Here is a 15682-nt window from a genome sequence, read left to right on the forward strand (position 1 = left end):
TCCTCCACTTGCAGCTGCTGGAATGGCCTTGGGTCAGCCATAGCTCTGGCAGAGTTGTCCTTGAAAGGGCAGCTTGAGAGAGAGCTCTCTCAGCCCCACCCACCTCACAGGGTGTCTGTTGTGGGTGAGGAAGGTAAAGGAGATTGTGAGCTGCATTGAGGCGCTGAGATTCAGAGTATAGGGCGGGATATAAATCCAATAAATCCGCTTTATCTTTGCCACATGTCAGTGGTTTTCAAATGTTTTTCAAGGAATGCTGGAATTCCTTCCTTCTTCATCAGAAAGTGAACGACGAAGGACAGATCACCCACCTTTCCTGGATTTCTCTGCAGTAAGCCAACTAGACCGAGCGTGTTTTAACAACTGCTACACTCATTTCACGCAAGTCAGAGGCAAAGCTGATAAGTATGGTGGCCAGTTGGCACAAATCACCTGTATCCCCCAAAATACTTTTTTGAGAATCTTCTACAGCTCAGAGAGGTTTTGCAGCAGATGGGCAGGAAAAAAGGAAAGGGAGTGCTGCAATTGTAAAAAGATTAACAATAAAAAGCAAACCGCCACTTCCAAAGGGATAAATCGATTCATTTATTTGTATGATCTCTCAGTGTGCTCTGCTGTGTGTTTCCAAATAACTGTGGTTTAATTCAACAGGTTTTTAGGAGAATTAACAAAACTAGGCAGTTTTCTTCTCTTCGGATTTTCAGGGTAATGAAAGCTTTTTTTTAAAAAAAAAAAAACTGTTTTGACCGAGCCAGGTAAGACATCTCGATTCTCGCATTATCTTGTGTCGGCTTCAACAAATGACCTTTTTCATGTCCCCCCCCCTCCACTTTTCTCTCCTGTCTCTTCTTTTTGCTGCCGTTAATTTGCTGGCCTTCTTGTCATGGTCTTTTTTTGTTTTGTGTGTGTGTGTGTCAAACGTGTGTGACTTTCCCTTGTTTGCAGATACATAACTGAATTTGTGGACCTGGGCAATGTGTCAGCCTTACGAACGTTCAGAGTTCTCCGGGCGCTGAAAACAATCTCAGTCATTTCAGGTGAAAAACACAATACCCAGTTAAAACACTGGGGCTTGTCCTTGCAAACGCTTATGCGCCATTCCCGGCAGCCAAGTGCCCTGTGGGTAGGATATATCATTCATATCAAGACGCGCTTGATATGGGAATGGAAAGCATTGGGAATGGGACCTGTCGGTAGACTACTTCGTAGGTGTCTATCCCTGGCCCAGGTAGGGCTTTTTGCCCAATAAGGTTTCTGATTGGCCACTGGGGATTCGATTGGCTGTGCAGATTTTTAAAAACATTGCTTTGGCAGTAGCTGCAACCGGGGCCTTTTTTTGGTAGCAGGAATTCCTTTGCATATTAAGCCACACCCTCTTGATGTAGCCAATCCTCCTGGAGCTTACAGTAGGCCCTGTACTGAGAGCCCTGTAAGCTCTTGGAGGATTGGATACATCAGGGATGTGTGGCCTAATATGCAAAGGAGTTCCTGCTACAAAAAAAGGCCCTGGCCGCCACCACAATATAAGGATCTGCATTACATGACTAAAGGTAAGCTGTGGCAGCCATTTTGTGGTTGCACCTCACCACGCTGTCCCAGAATTCCACAAGTGCCCAAAGGCTCAAAAATGTTGGGGGTCCCTGTGAATCTTTCGATAACCGGTACCCTACAGTCTCTCTCCATTGTCTTTGCTTCTTGTTCAAGATAGTACATAGAACATCTTATTATGGATGCTGAATTATCTATTGATCTACCTGGGAACAGACTGTTGGGAAGAGACCCCCTTGGTGTATCTATGGACAGGTCTCATTGGGCTAGGGTTGCCAACTCTGGTTCTGGAAATTCCTGGAGATTCTGGGATTGAACCTGGAGAGAAAGGAGTTTGGATGGGGAAGAAACCACATTGGGAGGTCCACCCTCATTGGGAGAGCCCACCCTCCAAAACAGCCGTTTTCTTTAGGGGATGCGATCTCTATTGTCTGGAGATCAGTTGTAATAGCTGGAGATCTCCAGGCCTCACCTGGAGGCTGGCAACCCTACTTACAGCCTTAGTATTTAATGTATCAGACCTGCATGGCAAGGTAGAAAAAGATGGCACAATGACCGCTTTGCATGGTAGTTGCTTCCTGTTGATGATTATCCCGAACAGATGTTGGCAATTACAGGTCAAAAAATAGTCTAAAGAGGCTGCTTTTTAAAAAATAGGGTGTGTGTGTGGGGGGGAAATCAACATCCATTTAGGAGACGGGAAGAGTTTTTCACTCCATTAGATGGCAAATGTTCATCTGCGGCACTTGAATTGAAACAAAACACCCAAGCGGCAGTTCGCATTATCTGCTCTCGCAGTGCATTTCAGATATAAATTCGACGGTTACCGCTGTTGTCTTTTTCGGATGGAAATTGGCTCAAGGTATGGGCTGCTAGTCGCTTTACCCCTGAAGCTGATGGCAAAAAAAGTAATACATATTTAATGGCTCTGGATTTTGTTCTCCTCTCCATCTCCCAACTAGTGAATGGGAACAAGTGGACCTGACAAGAATTGGTGACTTTTGTTGAAAACTCTACTCCTGTTGAAATTATTTTGGTTTCCCTTGAGATTCTTCCCAATGAGGTAGCGGAGCCCTGCAATGATAGAATGGTCTGGGCCACTTCAGTTTGCCGGTGAGGGATAGGATTGTCAGTTCTGGGTTGGGAAATATCTGGAGATGTTTTTGGGGGGTGGAGCCTGGTGAGGGTGGGGTTTAAGGAGAGGAGGGACCTCAGCTGGGTACAATGCTGTAGATCCCACTCTCCAAAGCAGCCATTTTCTCCAGGGGAAACCACAAAGAGAATCAAGGGGAAAAATGTATGGAAGGGGGGGGGGGATCCATGAAAAGTAACTAATACAATAATTGAACCATGTAACTATTAAATTCTATGGTATATAATTTGTGTCTGTGTATAAGCATATCCACCAGATCACATAAGCAAATTATATATCATAGAGTTTAGTAGTTATATGGTTCAATTGTTGCATTAGTTATTTTTCCACGAATTTCCCCCCTTTTCATGTTTTCTCCAGGGGAACTGATCTCTGTTGTCTGGAGATCGGTTGTAATAGTAGGAGAGCTACAGACCTCACCTAGAGGTTGGGAACCCTAGTGAATGAATCTCATCTTTTAAAAAAAGTTGTGTTATTTATTTATTTGGATTTAATAACCCGCCCTCCCCTGCATCGCGGGGTTTCAGGGCAGGTAACAACAATAAATTGGGTTAAAAAAAACCTTTAACAAGCTTTTACAACAGCACTAAAAATTACAGTAATCTGTAATCAACAATGAATAAGATGTCACCAAAAGAGAGCACAATTAATGCACAATTAACCGTTGGAGGTACATGAAGGTACTCAGCAAAAGGGAGGGGAATTCATCCAATTTTGTAAAAATTCAGCCCTTTAATTAACCATATTAAGTCAAATCTACCTTTGCTCTGTTGTCAGTTCTACTAGATGTTTCACTGTATTGCCTTTCATAATGCTTAATGAAACTGCATCCATCACTTGAAACTGCATCCATCACTGGCTGGAGGAGAACTGGAGATTAGAGAACTGAAGCCACACACACACACACAAAATTGGCCAAGTAGCTGAATCCTTGCCTCCCAGACTGACCTATCTAGAATAATAACAATCTCATAATTTCTCCCTCACACAGCCCCGTGGCGCAGAGTGTTAAAGCTGCAGCGCTGCAGTCCTAAGCTCTGCTCACGACCTGAGTTCGATCCCCGGCAGAAGCTGGGTTTTCAGGTAGCCGGCTCGAGGTTGACTCAGCGTTCCATCCTTCCGAGGTCGGTAAAATGAGTACCCAGCTTGCTGAGGGGGAAAGTGTAGAGGACTGGGGAAGGCAATGGCAAACCAGCCCGTAAAAAGTCTGCTGTGAAAACGTTGTGAAAGCCACGTCGCCCCAGAGTCGGAAACGATTGGTGCTTGCACAGGGGACCTTTCCTTTCCTCTGTGAACTCCACCTGATAAATTCTCCCTCATGTTCACATCCTATTAGCTTCCTTTGGCATTCTGATCTTTGGTCTGAATGGGACTTGTACATATATTCCCTCAAAACTCCTTTAAAGGTTTCAGCTGAATCTGATTTTGGGTTAAAATCCAATAGCAAGGGTGGAAGTTGCCATCAAGTCGCAGCTGATTTATACTGGGGGCGTTGGGTTTCCAAGGCTCAGAGGTGGTTTGCCGTTGCCTGCCTCTGTGTAGCAACCCTGGACACCCGTGGTGGTCTCCCATCCAAGTTCTAACCAGCTTCTGAGATTTGACAAGATTTGGCTAGTCTAGACCACCCAAGTCAAGGCTAAAATATGCTAGCAAATTCTAATTCTGGGGCAGAGGGCAAGGAAGGCAGAGTGACTTCAAGGGGAAAGACGTGAAATTTGGGTTCTTTGAATGAGGAAGGCCAACCAAAGACTATGACTGAAGCAGAATTCATAGCCAATGAGGATCTTCCTTTGTCTGGGGAATCTCAAGAGGAGCCAAAAAAAGTGATCGGTCTACTGGAATTTTATAAATTGTGATCTTGTCAATGGAGGGGGGGGAGGGGGAATCCTGACAACCAGGGGTGGGAATTCTAGCAGGAGCTCCTTTGCATATTAGGCCACACACCCCTGATGTAGCCAATCCTCCAAGAGTTTACAAGGCTCTTTTTTGTAAGCTCTTGGAGGACTGGCTACATCAGGGGTGTGTGGCCTAATATGCAAAGGAGCTCCTGCTAGAATCCCCCCCCCTGCCGACAACTGAATATATTCATCAAGACTGCCATTCATGCTATTGCTAACAATGCCAACAGCTCATTGGAAACCATTATTGTTTCTGTATAGATATGCTCCTAACACAGACAGACAGACACCTGGCCATCCGGGGAGGGGGGATTAACCTTGTGTTAAAAAAAATTCAGTTAGTCAAGGTACTAACACCCAGAGAGCGAATCACAACCTCCTCCCCCCCAAAAAAGTGTGGAAGTATTTGATGAATATTCCATCTGATTGCCAACATCTGTCCCAGTAATAATGCCTTCCATTTCCATGAATGAACTGGGGTGGCTATGAGCATGTTCAATGATTCCCAGTGCTTGATGTTGCTTGCTGTTTCTCAATTCTGGTGTTTTGTTTTGTTTTTTAAAGTGCCTTCTCATTTGGGGTGGGATGGTAGAGGATGGGCACAATTCACCGGGAAGCACGCTAGCCACTGGAGGTATACGAAAGGACTTCCTCGAAGAGATGCTTCCCGTGGAATTAACGTTGGACAAAGTCCTAATGCATTTGCCTCTGCTAACAATGACAGTTTGATGCGTAGCAAGTTATTTGGGGCACCAAAAGAATGACTCTCAGTCCATCAATGATAACCTTTAACGGCCGCTGAAACCTTTATTAGCTAGGCAGGTATTACCTTCTTTATTATGGGTATTTGAGGGCCGAGTGACACAAGATGCCCAATAAATTTCAGGTCACAGACTCGCAGTCAGACATACGAACCTTAAAAAGTGCTCATTTGCTTGAGGCTGTAAAGGGGGAAGGAACTTCTAGTTTCCCTCCCACCTCGCTTTTGCTGTCAGAAAGGGATGGGGGAGGGCTTTTTGGCCCCTTTCTCTGACTCCACACGTTCTTCTGTAAGCTCTGGCTCCACACGTTCTTCTGAAACCTCCAGAAAGCCAGTTTGGTGTAGTGGTTAAGTATGCAGACTCTTCTCTGGGAGAACCGGGTTTGATTCCCCACTCCTTCGCTTGCAGCTGCTGGAATGGCCTTAGGGTCAGGCATAGCTCTTGCAGAGTTGTCCTTGAAAGGGCAGCTTCTGGGAGAGCTCTCTCCGCCCCACCTACCTCACATGGTGTATGTTGTGAGGGAAAAGATATGAGAGATTGTGAGCCGTTCTGAGTCTCTGATTCAGAGAGCAGAGCAGGGTATATATCTGCAGTTCTTCTTCTTAGAGTTGCCAGCTCCAGGTTGGGGAAATGCCATCAAGTCCACCTTCAGAAGCTCCAAGTGAACTGATCTCTGCCACCAGGGGATCAGTTGTCATCCCAGGAGATCTCCAGCCACCACCTTGAGGTTGGCACCTCTACATGTTCTTCCTAAGGCATGTAGACTTCTTCCAACAAAAGTAGCTCTTTCTCTAGAGCAGGGGTGGGCCAATGGTAGATCTCCAGATGTTTTTTTTGCCTACAACTCCCATCAGCCCCAGCCGGCATGGCCAATGGCTGGGGCTGATGGGAGTTGTAGGTAAAAAACATCTGGAGAGCTACCATTGGCCACCCCTGCTCTAGAGGACTCCGCTACCATCAGAGGGAGACTTCTTAGGCTGCAGGGATACTCATACCTTAGTTGAGTGGTGGGATATACACCAGTGGAGCCATCAGTGTACGCATGGATTTTTTTTTTTTGTAGCAGGAACTCCTTTGCATATTAGGCCACACACTCCTGATGTAGCCAATCCTCCAAGAGCTTACAGGGCTCTTTGTACAGGGACTACTGTAAGCTCCAGGAGGATTAACTACATCAGGGGTGTGTGGTCTAACAGGCAAAGGAGTCCCTGCTAAACACACACACAAAAAGTCTTAAGGCTCTTTAGCCTGAAAGGAGGCCTACAATTCCGTTGAGCAGAGAGGTTGGTTCCAAGCTGCTGTCTGCATTCACAGAGACATTCATGGTTCCGTTCCCCAACGTCGACATTTTTAACCATTTCCCTATAAACAAGATGGACACATGTTATTTGAACATGGGCCCTTTCCTCCCTCTTGAGTAAGCTTACCAGGTGCCCACTCATGGCGGGCAAACCCCTGGTAATTCTTTTTGATGCCCGCCAATGCTTATCTGATCTTTGTCACCATGTGATGATACCACTTCTGGAGCAACGCAGAAGTGCCAGCCTTGCACGAGGGCTGCCAAACTCCTGCCAGGGGAGGGGGTCCCCCACCCTGGAGGGCCCCAACCCATCGGCAGGGGCCAGGCCACTGGGGGGATCCCTGCCCTCTAAGAGCCCCATTGGTGTGCGCCATCCCCGGCATGATGACATCACCCAGAAGTGATATCATCACACAGGGGATGTGGCGCCATGGACACTTTAGGACTCGTGCTAAAAACTCTATGGTACCATAGAGTTTTTACCGTGAATCCTAGAGCATTTCTGATGTGATGCTCTAGGAATCATGGTTAAACTTGCCACCCCTGCCTTGCACTAGGTTGGCACTCTAGCACTCACCCAGAAACTCTATGAAAAACAGAGGGTGTTTTCGCACTCACGTTTTACTGGCGCCACGACCCTCCTCACGCCGGCGAATCTGCATGGATTTCGCACCAGAAGCGCCGGCGCACCCAGAAGCGCCGGCTACTTCCGTCGCTAAGCCAGCGCAAACGTTTTCCTGCATCTTTGCGATTTCCGTTTGCGCTGGCTTAGCGACGGAAGTAGCCGGCGCTTCTGGGTGCGCCGGCGCTTCTGGTGCGAAATCCATGCAGATTCGCCGGCGTGAGGAGGGTCGTGGCGCCAGTAAAACGTGAGTGCGAAAACGGCCAGAGTTTTTCAGTGAGTGCTAATGTGTTACCCTGGCGTGAGGCTGGGACTTCCAGCTGCCTGAAGTGATGTCATTGCACAGAAGTGGAGGTTGCCACCCCCGTGGTGGTGAGTACCCATCCCCATATCTTATTGGTTGCCTAACAATCCCCGCCTCTTGAGTCCTACATCTTCCAGGCAGGAAATCCTGGAGAACCAAGATAGAAACAGACCAATGAAAGAGATGTCTGTGACTTATATTTGCAATTTTTGTCTTCATATCGAGAGTCCAAGAGCTATTTTAAAGGTCAAGGTAGTCCCCTGTGCAAGCACCAGTCCTTCCTGACTCTGGGGTGACGCTGCTTTCACAACGTTTTCACAGCAGACTTTTTATGGAGTCGTTTGCCATTGCCTTCCCCAGTCATCTACACTCCCCCCCCCCCCCAGCAAGCTGCGTACTCATTTTACCGACCTCGGAAGGATGGAAGGCTGAGTCAACCTTGAGCTGGCTACCTGAAACCAGCTTCCGCTGGGATCAAACTCAGGTCTTGAGCAGAGGGCTCCGACTGCAGTACTGCAGCTTTACCACTCTGCGCCACAGGGCTCCTAAAGACTTAAAGAGCTATTTTAGGCATGCCCAAAGGTTTTGGTTCATATTCAGTGAGATTTTCCCTCCCCCTCCAAACAGCAGGGTGTTATGCTCTATCACTATCTGATTTTTAAAAAAAACCTCCGTTTCAAATGCACCATGCGGTCTGAACATCTGATGTTCCAAGTAACACAAAACCAGACCAACTGTTGGGCGAACAGAACCAGTTATATGGTTTGTTAGATCCTGGCATATATATGTTTTTTGAGGTGAAAAGGGTCGGTTTTGTGGAATTCAGAAAGTTCTCCCCTTCTGCTGTTCACGGCAGCTGGTTTGGCTTTGCTTTAGCGCTGCTTCCTTTCTTGGAAAGAAAGATCCCAGCCCGCTCGGGCATCCCATAATAAGTGAGATGTCATCAAAGTGCCATGCAGCCAATGGGATCTAGCTGTGTAGTCTCTTGATCCCGAGGGAGGTCAAAATCAGCGAACAGGGCAGGGAAAAAAATCAGGGGGTAAAAATCTTTGTGAAACACACCTTCCTTCCCTTTAGGTTAAGTCCTGGACATAATAGTTATGGCCCTTATTGCTGGGTTTTCAGGTAGCCGGCTCGAGGTTGACTCAGCCTTCCATCCTTCCGAGGTCAGTAAATGAGTACGTAGCCTGCTGGGGGGGAAAGCGTAGATGACTGGGGAAGGCAATGGCAAACCACCCTGTAAAAAGTCTGCCGTGAAAATGTTGTGAGAGCAATGTCACCCCAGAGTCAAAAACGACTGGTGCTTGCACAGGGGACTATCTTTACCTTGGGAAGAACTCCATGGTGCAGAGTGGTAAAGCTGCAGTACTGCAGTCAGAGCCCTCTGCTCACGACCTGAGTTCGATCCCAGCGAAAGTTGGTTCAGGTAGCCGGCTCCAGGTTGACTCAGCCTTCCATCCTTCCGAGGTCAGTAAATGAGTATGTAGCCTGCTGGGGGGAAAGTGTAGATGACTGGGGAAGGCAATGGCAAGCCACCCCGTAAAAAGTCTGCCCTGAAAGCGTTGTGAAAGCGACGTCACCCCAGAGTCGGAAACGACCGGTGCTTGCACAGGGGACCTTTCCTTTTTCCTTATTGCCGTTATATCTGGAACGCTACTGGAATCGAAGAGGTAAAGGCAAGAATTTGGGTTGGAAAAGAAATAGAAAAAAAAAACATATAGGAACTACATGGCAAAGGGTAGCGCAACATCCTGCCCCAAAAGTTTAGTAAGGAGCCAACCCATTGGCCTCCACAGGTCTCCAGATTTAGGGATGCCAACCTCCAGGTGGGACCTGGAGATTGCACGGAATTACAGCTCATCTCTAGACTACAGAGATCAGTTCCCCTGGATGAAATGGATTCTTTGGAGGGTGGGGTCTATGGCATTGACTAGTTTATATGTCAGAGGAGGTAATTAAAGGCAGAGGAGCTGGGCCAGTAACAAAGCTGGCCCCCGAGGCACGACTGATTCCCGTGAGTGTGTGGTTTAAGCAAAAACCTAGTCATTCTTCTGAATCCAGTGCAAAAGTTAGATGCAGCTTGAAGCCCATTCCTCTCCCATATCCTGGAAGATGGAGGGGGGAAAACAACAACACATATGAAGTTCCCTTACAAATAGGGTGGCCAATGCTGGGTTGGGAAATAACTGGAGATTTTGGGGGTGGGGCCTGGGAGGGTGGGGTTTGGGGAGGGGAGGGACTTCAATGAGGTATAGTGCCATAGAGTCCACTCCCTAGAGTGGCCATTTTCTCCAAGTGAACTGACATCTGTCCCATGGTAATTAGCTGGAATCCCAGGAGATCTCCAACTATTGCCTGAACGTTGGTAACCCTACTTACACGGAATCTGTCAAAGTCAGTAGCATCAGCTGCGACTGTCAGCAGTCCATCAGGCTCTTGGGGAAAAATAGTTGCCAACCTCCGGGTGGGATCTAGATGTCTTCTAGAATTACAAATGATCTCCGGACGACAGAAATCAGTTCCTCCTGGAGATCAGTTGTAATCCCAGAAGATCTCTAGCCACCCCCGGAGATGATGTACACACACACAGGAAACCACCGCAGATGAATTGAACAACACTAATAGCTGGTGAAAATGTCTTAAAAGACCACTTAAATCCTTTACACATGAAATTCTATTATATTAATAGAACACATCTAAAGAGCACGTTATGGTTCTCATATTACATACATCCGGGGCTTTTTTTAAGCAGAAACGTACAGGAACACAGTTCCGGCTGGCTTGCTGTCAGGGGGTGTGGCCTAATAAGTAAATGAATTCCTGCTGGGCGTTTTCTACAAAAAGCCCAATGTGAAACAATGGTTACATCGGGGTGTGTGGCCTGAGATGCAAATGAGTTCCTGCTGGGCTTTTTCTACCCAAAAAAGCCCTGCATGCATCATTCATATCATTGCATTTGAAACATAAATTCTTATCAAAGTTCTTAAAGTTGCAGTCCCACGCAGCTGCACTCAGTGTGCCTGAGTCATCACTTGGCAGGTGGAACCAATTGCCGAAGGGGGTTAGGGCCTTGTGGGACCTCCCGTAGTTCCACAAGGCTTGCAAGATAGCACTATTCCAGCTAGCCTTTAATTGATCTTGAATTGCCAATGTAGCAGGGGTGGCCAGCAGTAGCTCCCCAGATGTTTTTTTGCCCACAACTCCCATCAGCCCCAGCCAGCATGGCCAATGGCTGGGGCTGATGGGAGTTGTGGGCAAAAAACATCGGGAGAGCTACCGTTGGCCATCCCTGCAGTACAGTAGTAGGGAATGATACCTAATAAGCACTGAACGCCATCGTAAATGAAATGACACCAAAAGGTATTAGCGCCAAACTGTTTTAATTGTTTGATTTTAATTATGATATGTAACTTAATGTGGTCGAATTGTTTCTTGTGATTGTATGGGGTTGTGAGCCGCCCTGAGCCTGCTTCGGTGGGGAGGGCGGGATATAAATCTGATAAATCTAAATCTAATCCACACTCTGAAGATCCAGCACAAAATCCAGCAACTGGATATTCAGAGTGTGGAGCGATGACGGCCGGAGACACTGAGTGCAAGTGCCTGGGACTGTAACTTTAAAAACGTTGATAAGCATTTATGTTTCAAATGCAATGATATGAATGATGCATGTAATATGAGAAGCATAATGTGCTCTTCAGATGTGTGCTGTGAATACAATAGAATTTTTTTTTTCAATTTCTATTATTTTATTACATCCTTCGATTAATACAAACACAACCAAATAATTTCCACACAAAATTATATACTCTCAATAGGATTATCCTTATCCTATAACAAACAACATACATCCCAAGTGGGGTGATACTGTGGTATTAAAGTCCCGAATCGATAGTTAATATCTTTCCTTTCTCTTTGATACAATCACGATATAAATAATATTGAAACAGTTATCATTAACAATTACAATTCAGTTCTTTTCCAACCATTGAATACAATAGAATTTGATGTGTAAAGGATTTCAGTGGTCTTTTAAGACTTTTCCACCACCTATTAGTGTTGTTCAACCCCCTGGAGACTGGCATCCCTAGCTTTTGGGAGGGTCGCTAACATTTGCAAATAATAATAATAATAATAATAATAATAATAATAATAATAATAATAATAATAATAATAATAATAATAAAATAAAATTAGAGCGCCACCACTTTGGGGGTGAACCCATCCCCACTGATTTTTTTTAAAAAAAAAACTCACAGAAATGTTGCCGTTCTAAAAGCATTACTAAATTGAAGTTCTTATACGTCATAAATCTGAAAGGTTCTTGAGTAGGTCGAGGTCAGTTCCCCTTGGGAAAATGGCCTCTTTGGAAAGTGAATGATGGCATTATCTCCCACTGAAGCCCCTCCCCTTCGAAATCCCGCCTCCTAAGGCTCCCCCCTTCCCCAATCTCTATGTATTTCTCATCCCAGCGTTGGCAACCCTAGCAAACACACAGACACACGCAGGGCTTTTTTTTGAGCAGGAACGCACAGGAATGCAGTTCCGACTGGCTTGGCATCAAGAGGTGTGGCCTAATAAGCAAAGAAGTTCCTGCTGGGCTTTTTCCTACAGAAATGCCCTTTATGAAACAATGGTGGCATCAGGGGGTGTGGCCTAATATGCAAAGATGCTCCTGCTGGGCTTTTTCTACAGAAATGCCCTTTGTGAAACTATGGTGGCATCAGGGGGTGTGGCCTAATATGTAAACAAGCTCCTGCTGGGCTTTTTCTACAGAAATGCCCTTTATGAAACAATGGTGGCATCAGGGGGTGTGGCCTAATATGCAAAGATGCTCCTGCTGGGCTTTTTCTACAGAAATGCCCTTTGTGAAACTATGGCGGTATCAGGGGGTGTGGCCTAATATGTAAACAAGCTCCTGCTGGGCTTTTTCTACAGAAATGCCCTTTATGAAACAATGGTGGCATCAGGGAGTGTGGCCTAATATGCAAAGAAGTTCCTGCTGGGCTTTTTCTACCAATAAAAAAAAGCCCTAGACACACATGCTCAGAACTGATATTTGCAATCCCAAGAAGATAGGAAAAACAAGTAGTGGACTTCACAAGGAGCGGCTGTGTTGTCTTTTCCTTGGCAGGCCACACAAGATGCAGTTCTGGCTGTATCAGCTCGCATTCTGTATATGAAATGGGGAGGGGGGAAGGATCAAAACGAAATGTTCTGATGGATGAGAAGATTATATATGGGGGTGGGGGGGTGGAAATCCAACACAGAGAGGATTATCTTTCTATTTAAAACCATAATAACTGGACGAGTAGAAAACACCCTTTGAAAAACTGACCTTAAAAAAAAAAAATTAGCAATATCAAGGGCTGCGGCGATGCAGGTGAACCCGTTGTTTTCGGAAGCAAAAATTAAAAAACGGTTGAACTTTTCCCCATTAAAAACACCCTCACTTTTGCAAAGGACGGGATGCCTCTTTAATCCTCGTCTGATTGCAAAGCGGCTTTGGTGGCTGCGTGGCACGGCCATGGCGATTGCTTGCAAGCGACGATAAGGGATCTGGCATATTAATACGGTGAAGGAAGTAATACCGGGACTGACACACCGCTTGGTCCTGGATAGCATCTGGCAAGTCCCTTTCACGTTGCTTGCTGACAAGAAAAAGGGGGCTGTGCTTTAGGAGAATCCCTCTGTGATAGCCGTATCTAGCCGTTTAAAAAAGAGAGAGAGGCGATAAAATAAACAAATTTGTTCATGTAAGTTAATGTAGGAAACGGGCTATTCCAAGTTATTAATGGCGTCTAGGGGAGATCTAGACTTTGGCTGATTTTTAGTGTGGTTTGTATTGGGAAGAGGAGGAGAAGATCACAGATTTACACTCCACCCTTCTCTCTGAATCAGAGTCTCAGAGCGGCTCACAATATCTTCTTTCCCCACTACAGACACCCTGTGAGGTGGATGGGGCTGAGAGAGCTCTCCCAGAAGCTGTCCTTTCAAGGACAAGAGCTATGACTGACCCAAGGCCATTCCAGCAGGTGCGAGGGGAGGAGTGGGGGAATCAAGCCCGGTTCTCCCAGAACCACTACACTAAATTGGCTCTCTGTATGTATTTTGCAATACACACTTAGTTGCTCAACTTCTCCCAGCTCGCTGTTTTGTTTCTGAGTTCCTTCACATGGAAAACAGCAAGCGTTTAGTAGCCCTTTAAAGACTAACAAAATTTGTGGAAAGGTCTTTTCAGGAGTCACTCTGTCTGTCTATAGCAGCAACAAAAGTGCCAGAGTCCAGTAGCACCTTAAAGAATAACACAAATCGTGGCCGGGTAGGAGCTTTTGTGAGTCACTGCTCACGTCTTCAGATCTGCCACAAATCTGTTGTGAATCTTTAAGGTCCTGGACTTTCAGACTGATTTTGCACTGGGTTTGTTCTGGGTGGATGGCCCTTTTGCCCTCAATGCTACTCTCCATTTTCGCACATGTTGCCGCGGAGCTGTGAGTCGGCGTGCTGCTTTCCCACAGCAAGTGAGATCCTCTGACAAGCAGTTTCTGCTTGCCACGGAAAAGTGGTGCGCCAACTCGCAGCTCTGTGGCAGCTTATGTAAAAATAGAGAGAAGCGCCTGGGGCAAAAGGGCTCTCCACCCGGAACAAGCACTAGTGTGAAATCGGTCTCACTCTTTTCTGCTGCTACAGACAACTCACATGGCTACCCATCTTGATCTATTCACATGGAAATTAGAGCCTCTTTATACAAGGTCCTAAGATGCTCGTAATGTCCCGTGTTTTATGTTTCAAGAAACATTTCGGGATGCTTGTTAGCTATCAGGAAGAGAAGTCCACACAAAAAAGTACAAAGCCAATACAAACTTTGTTGCATCAGGAAGAAATAAGATTGCTGGTTGTTGGCTTGGAACAGGAAATCTGCCATTCCCAGTGGGCCTTGCCCGCTGACCATCCAGCAGCCAGGGAGAGAAAGGATTTTTTTTAAAGGCCATTGGTGATTGCATGATGTGTCTTCCAAGAAAACCTGGACGTGATGTTGGGTCTGTCTAGGAATTATCAGAATCTCTATGGTAAAACCATCAAGTTTTCAGCAGTTCTTGTCTGGAGTTTCTCTGGAAGAAAATTCAGTCCTGAGAATCACTGAAACCTCAATGAAAGAATCACTTGTCCCCATTATTGATTTTTTAAAACTTTTGCAAAAGGGCAGGATGGCTGTTTAATCCCTGTCTGATTACAAAGCGGCTTCTAGCAATTCCTGCATAGATGTGGCAACACTTCCATGTTCTTCTGGAAGTGACATCATGCTGTTGCTGCAAGCCTACCTCTCTTATCCCGATCCCGCCCAGTTTCCCACTGGTTTCAAGCTGGGCCTGGCAAACTTTGGAGGAGACCTTGAACTGAACTTGTCCCGGGAAGGTTCCAAACTGAACTGGAAAGTTAATTTGTTCTCACTAGAAGTTATGCAACCTCTTTAGACATGACAAAGTCCTTAGGTTTGCTCAGGGCTTTTTTTTTTGTAGCAGGAACTCCTTTGCCTATTAGGCCAGACACCCCTGATGTAACCAGTCGTCCTGGAGCTTACAGTAAGCCCTGTACTAAGAGCCTTTAGGCTCTTGGAGGATTGGCTACATCAGGGGTGTGTGGCCTAATAGGCAAAGGAGTTCCAGCTACAGAAAAAGCTCTGGGCTTGCAGGTGGGCAATGCAAGGTGTCATCAGATGCCTGACAGTTTGTGCCTCCTAGATGATTTCTGGTGCTGTTCTGCTTGTGGCCACCATATGCAGACAGAAGGACTTCATTCTTCTCCTCCCATGCTGTTTTGCATCTTTAAACCACCCTGTCAAGCTGCTAATGGTCTCATTGCAAAATCAGATTGCTTATGTGGTTGCACCTGGTTTTAACTATGGAGTCAACAGTGGCCCAATGAGGCAGTTTGGGAAAATGAAACTGGCAGCGTTTTTGGAGAATGCTGAAGGTGTCAGTCCGCCACCCCCACCCCGCCCCCTCAATACCATGGCCATGTGCAGAACGGGGCTTGACATGCATTGGGAGGACTTCGTTTCTGCTGCACATCTGGCACAAAGTTCTCCTGACATC

At 46.2% G+C, this 15682-nt stretch overlaps 1 protein-coding gene across 1 annotated transcript in view; it reads left to right on the plus strand.

Annotated features, from left to right (window-relative positions):
• LOC132578151 (sodium channel protein type 5 subunit alpha-like) overlaps positions 1 to 15682 on the plus strand; it is a 431998-nt gene that overhangs the window by 61766 nt on the left and 354550 nt on the right. Inside the window, 1 exon segment of the mRNA XM_060248007.1 lies at positions 946 to 1037. Within this exon segment, the coding sequence (XP_060103990.1) occupies positions 946 to 1037 (92 nt within the window).

The sequence above is a fragment of the Heteronotia binoei genome, chromosome 10 (genome assembly GCF_032191835.1).
Source record: "Heteronotia binoei isolate CCM8104 ecotype False Entrance Well chromosome 10, APGP_CSIRO_Hbin_v1, whole genome shotgun sequence".
Taxonomy (NCBI): Eukaryota; Metazoa; Chordata; class Lepidosauria; order Squamata; family Gekkonidae; genus Heteronotia; species Heteronotia binoei.